The 5,761-nt window shown below is 42.6% G+C and overlaps 1 protein-coding gene across 1 annotated transcript; it reads right to left on the reverse strand.

Annotated features, from left to right (window-relative positions):
• On the reverse strand, positions 1-4,521 carry gpr137ba (G protein-coupled receptor 137Ba; the record flags this gene model as incomplete). The annotated part of the gene is made up of 7 exons (XM_080848284.1): positions 1-112; positions 400-521; positions 677-805; positions 1,150-1,299; positions 2,011-2,233; positions 2,350-2,399; positions 4,123-4,521. The coding sequence occupies 7 exons, from the start codon at positions 4,519-4,521 to the stop codon at positions 1-3; spliced, it is 1,185 nt and encodes a 394-aa protein (XP_080704410.1).
• Positions 4,522-5,761: the final 1,240 nt, after the last annotated feature.

The following is a 5,761-nucleotide window of genomic DNA, read 5'->3' on the forward strand; positions in this document are numbered from 1 at the left end:
TTAGTAAGGGTTTAGCTCCTCGGGGGGCAGAGCCAGTTGGGAATCTTCGTCACCTATATAAGCGGCGAAACCGCTGGTCTGGCTGCCCCAGTCATAGCTGTCTGCTGCGAAACTGTAGTCAAAAACCAAAGGGAGAGTTTCAGAAACACAAAAACGGTAAACATTCAATAGCATTTTTTCAGTGGATCTACTCTAGCCGACGTCTGGTTAGTTAGCGAAACTGAAACAAATATAATGACCTCCACAAGATGGTGGATGGAATAATAGAATCCAAAAGTGAATCAACTATAAATGCAGAAAGTGCAAGTTGATGCTATTTTGTCAATCATTGTCAGGATCAGTAACATGAATGTAGTAATTTCACCCATGTTCCCACCCAAAGCCTTTACCCTGGAGTACCTGGCTTGAATATTTTGTGGGATAATGCTCCATGCCAGGTCATCGTCACTGTCGTAACGCCTGGGGTTGTCAAAGAAATAAGCCCTTGAAGAGAAGACGTGACCAGGGATGATGGCTGCACTCTAAGAGACCCCAAATAAACAACAAAAAGGCATTTTAGCCATGCTGTTTAAAATTTGAACTGAAATTACAAATCATTCTGCAAATTTGCAGCAGAATGTGCATGACTGATTCACTGATATGGGCTGAAATTCCGTGTAAGAGCAGGATTGCTTACTCTGTCCTGAGCTGGCCTCCGAACCCTGAAGAAAAAAACCACAAGAGATGTAGGCAGCAGTTCCCACACAAACAAGATCACGCCAAACACGATGTATCCTGCATCCCCTAGGGTGGAGTGCAGATCTGCCTGAAGGAGAAGAGGATGCACTCAATTCAGACATTGTTTGAAACTTGATTACACAGCCTGATGCAGTGACATGGAACTCCAACGAACGTCAACCAGTAATATAACATATCCTAGTGGCATACTGTCCGAGAGATTAAACATTTTCAGTATAACTTTTCTCAAGTATGATTTAGTGGAGAAAGCCTGTTTTTCACAAACACCAATAAGCTTCCAGAGAATTGCCTTAATTACCTCTAATGCAAAGTGTTAATGATTACTACATTTGCAAATCATGGGATGGAGAAGGTCAAAAAGAGGTATGAACTTTGAATCTGTTTACAGAACCACAATCTATATGGTCATACCTGGTCTGAAACATTGTACCAGTCATAATCAAAAGAGTTGATGCTTTTGATGTCGGCGAGAGCAAGCACCACCAAGTTGTAACAAGCACGTGATGTGTAGAGCAGAATCACTGTTGCTCCGATTATAATCACTTGGCACACAGACGTTCCCTGCGAAGAAACGTATATTTAAATCATTTGAAAACCACAAAAAAACTAAAACTAACAAAAACACTCAAGTAAAGTTAAAAACTTGTATTGCAGTTTAGTGTTTGTCCTTTTCAGTCTACCAGCTGGAGCAGTTTTAACTTTTTTGTTTATTTCAGCCTCCTGGTAACAAAATGTGCACCGAACTGTGCAGCCTGATTCATTTTGCTTACACGTGCATATGGTAAACTCAGCATGACTGGCACACTGTTGCCAAGCAACCCTCACAAAAAGTGAGCCAGCATGTCAGTGATGAGGTGTAGAGAGCTTTCCTTGCTTATCACAGCTACTGTATTTTCAGCACTGATCCACATGCAAATAAATTAGCAGCTCCAAATGTGTGAGAAAATGGAGATGAAACACATTTGTTTCACATGTGATTGTCACTTTCACAATCTGACGTGTACATATTTAGCAGAAGCTTTTATCCAAAGAGATTTACAAAGCATATTTTCAATATAGAATCTTAACAGTAACAAAACTGTATTTAGAATAATGTATATAACAATATCAATGATAATTATTATAATAATTCTACTTTTGTGACTCACTCAGACATCTTATGCAACACCTGTCCCTCAAATCTTGATTGACAGTTTCATTTGGGCATTAGAAATACAATCCATCTCTTCAGTAAACAGTACACATCTTTTAATGTCAGGACCCAGTTCTCACCTTAGACTCCAGATAGATGTTGGCAAGGGACATCTTTGCAATCTTGTAGAGACACAAAGAGAGGGAGATTGCACAGAGGACAAAGAGAGTGTCGTTGATAGCCACTCGCACCAGGACTATGGTCTTGGTCTCTGTGTTTGTCATCTTAACCAGGAGAGCGCAGGTCAGATTAACCACCAGGAAAAGTAAGCTGATGGACAGGAAGACCAGGTACAGGGGTAACCTGGAAGAGAGGCAAACAGGTCATGAAGGTCAAGGGTCTAACCAAGTCTTTGGGTTGAACACTGATTGTGATATCTTAAAAGTCCAATATAACAATTCCATGTCTTTCTTGAGTACCTGTACTTGAGAAGTTCTGGTGAGTACTTGGACTTGGCCTTGAAAACAACCTGTGTGAGAGGACACAGAAGTAAGTCTATCACTTTACAACAGCATTTTGGAGGGCTGTGTAGGATATGTTGTAAGCACAGATAAGACTGAGACTGCACAGTAAAAGGGTTGGATTGGATGGCTTCAATAGATGGTAGAAATGGATCCACAAATGTGCCACTTTTACTTTGCATGTACAATTGAAATGCGTGTTTACAGGGTAAGTTATGTGTATTTGCAAATTTCTCTATTTTTGTGGAAGTCATTTTACACAAATACAAAAATATACAAGTATGTGGATAGTGAGATTCTTTCTACAGATTTCTGCGGTACACATTGGACAAAGATCCCCAAGTTCCCAGAAGGGAAGTCACAAATGTCAGCTGACCCACAAATTAGGAAGCGATCCACAAATGTGCAAATAGCTTTTGTGGATAGTTAAATATTTGTGAATCATAGTAGATTAGTAGACATATGTCCGTTAAAAGCCATAAAACATTTGTATGACCAAAGTAGTTTTTTTTAATTATTATTCACAAAGCCATTACCCCTGCAAATCAAAAAGTTTTCCCTGTGTTACTTTGCATTTAACACTCTCACAAGGGCAACATTTGGCTCAAAACAGCCCTTGTATTCACACTGCAGTCAGAGCAGCTTTTCTGTGGCAACTTCATTATGCATGTGGTGAGTCAAAGTGAGAGCAGAGAAGTCGTTTCACTTCTGCTTTCATGCGTCACACACACCCACCTGCCTCTGCACTCGGCTTCTACAGTATGCCCTGCACACTCAGCAGATGGCTAAACAGGAAACCTATAAACTAGGATAGTGACAGATTTTCACCCTAACGAAAATCTGCAGAAATCTTCAAGGCTGAAATATTAGCTGCCGATGAGCAAGTATTTACACATGGGGTAGCACTGACAACAGAGATGTTTGCACTGCGCACTGTACATTATATCTTTACCGATCAACGGACTGTTTTTTTTGTCTATACATGTACATTGTATTTAATTGTAGATATGGAATGGTTAAATCTCATCACTCTGAGAAACAAATGCTTATAAGAAACTGGGAAACCATCGATGTTGTTGTGAGAATGTATTTTTGTGGGGTATTCCCATTTGGAGTGGACAGAAGCAGTTTATCCCATTTAAATAATATTAAGCTTTTCCTAAAGCATTAGGTTAAAGGTGACAATCCTCCCACAACCTGCTGGGGCACAGGAAACTAAAGAGACACTCCTAACCAATCTTACTAATGCACAAATACACTGGCTATGTCAGCTAAGTGAAATTGAAAGCTTATTTTCTAAGTCTACCAGTTGTTTAGAAATGTCAACTTCCATTTAGCATCAGACAGTAACATTTGTGGCTCTCTTATTAAGCAAAAAAGTAATTTTCATGTTTTTAAGTTTAGTATTAAGGAATTCAGGTGCTCCCGTTATATACATGGCTCCAAGGCCTTGTCTATCGCTCTCGTGTAAAGGTCAGTGTGCCTTTACAGCATCAGTACAGTACCTACATAACTTGTCTGCGTAACTCAGCATCTATCCCCATCACTGAAACAGAGAACCTCAACAAAAAAAACAGCAGGTATATCACTCATTCTGTTCCCATGAACAAATACCAATCCAGACCTTTAAAAGAATAAAATAGGGTAGGCACAGACTAACACCTGAAAAGCAGTCTACCACCAGGACGCCTGGCTCACCCACTGGTGTCTCAGGTTACGTCTTAGACCCACCTGGGCGAAGTACAGGTTCATGAGGCTGAGCGTGAAGAACTGCAGGCAGACGGGGCAGCAGTAAAGGAGCCAGAAGGCGAAGGGCCCGAGAGCGTTGGCCATGACGCAGTCCTTGAAGTAGAAGGAGAAGAGCACGGCGCGCAAGGCCGCCCAGAGCAGGCACAGGAACAGGAACACCGTCTGGTAGCTGAGGCGCTTGTGCCGGTAGCGCAGCACCATCCACAGCTGCACGTACACGAAGACGAAGAGCAGCGAGTAGAAGACGGTGTAGGCCACCGTCAGGCCCAGCTTCACGTAGGGTGGCACGGCCGGGCTCAGGGTGGGTAGAGGCAGGGACTCGTTGGACGCCGCTGCTGCCAGCGACAGTGCCACCCCCCTCTCCCGCACCGGAGCCTCCATGGCTTGGAGCTGCAGCCGCTACCCCCCCAACCCCCTCTCCCAGCTCCTGCCAAGGAAAGGAAGCTGAGAAAAAGGGGCCTCTCTGTCCGGCTTAAGCTGCCTCTGTTGTTCCTCTTTCTCCCCGGTTCCCCCTTTTTCTCCGACTCCACAGACGGGATAGTGACTGGTGATGCAGCGCCACAGCGCAGCTGACAAAGAGAGGGTAGAAGAGAGACAGAACGAGAGAGAGGGATGGATGCAGAGGAGAGGACGGCGAAAGAGAAGAGAGTGAACGCGAGCTTGGGAGTGGGAGGAAAGGAGAGCAGAGCAGAGGAGAGGAGAAACGAGGAGATGGGAGGAGTGAGCAAAGAAAACAGACACACACTTCCTGCTACAGCTTTGTGTGTGCCCGTGACTGAGGCCACATGATCTCTATTCAGCTGGCAGGAAGTAAAGCAGCATTGTGATGGGAGCTGAGGGCGACGGAGGAGAGAGAGAGAGAGAGAGAGAGAAGCCTGCCCACATATCCTTTACACCATGCTGACGCACTCCTCCCTACCTTTAACCCTGTGTTGTAGCAGAGTGTGTCCTTTTTTTCTACCCTTCATGTTCATCTTGCTATTTAATTCTTCTAGCTGCTCGCCCCCAGGCTCTCGTGTTTTTTTATTTATGTGTAGGAGTACTGTTCCTGCTCAATGCATGCTCCATTAATTGTGAGTGGAAGCCATTTTCACATTTGGTGTGGACACAAAATGGTGTTTGGACTTATTTTATTAAATGTTAAAGCAAATTCACTGGCAATAAAGGCGTACTAAACATATTAAGCAAGGAAAAGTTAATCAGTTGTCATTTTTTTTTGTTAGACACTTGTGTTGTTGCCTAGTGACAAGCAGAAACCTATCCTTAAGTACTTTAGACTTTCCTTCCAGGTGAAACCTCTATCCAGGATATTACAGTCCAATTTAAATTTACAGTTTTATTAGGAAACCGACTTTAGTACACATACATTCAGGAAATACGCAATTTATGTTGGAATGTTACATTGCTCTAGGGATCACATTCAGTCTTTGCTTTATTATGTATGTTAATTTGTCTCTTGTTGAACAGCAGAACATACAGAACATTTTCTGTATATTAAAACCCAGAGCTAAACTAAGCTAGTTTAAGACTAATGCTACCAGTGTGGTACAAAATGTTTTAGATTAAGAAAATTCACATCTGAGCCATATGTGAAATTTAAACCTATGACACAAGCATATAG

Source organism: Sprattus sprattus (genome assembly GCF_963457725.1).
Source record: "Sprattus sprattus genome assembly, chromosome: 12".
NCBI lineage: Eukaryota > Metazoa > Chordata > Actinopteri > Clupeiformes > Clupeidae > Sprattus > Sprattus sprattus.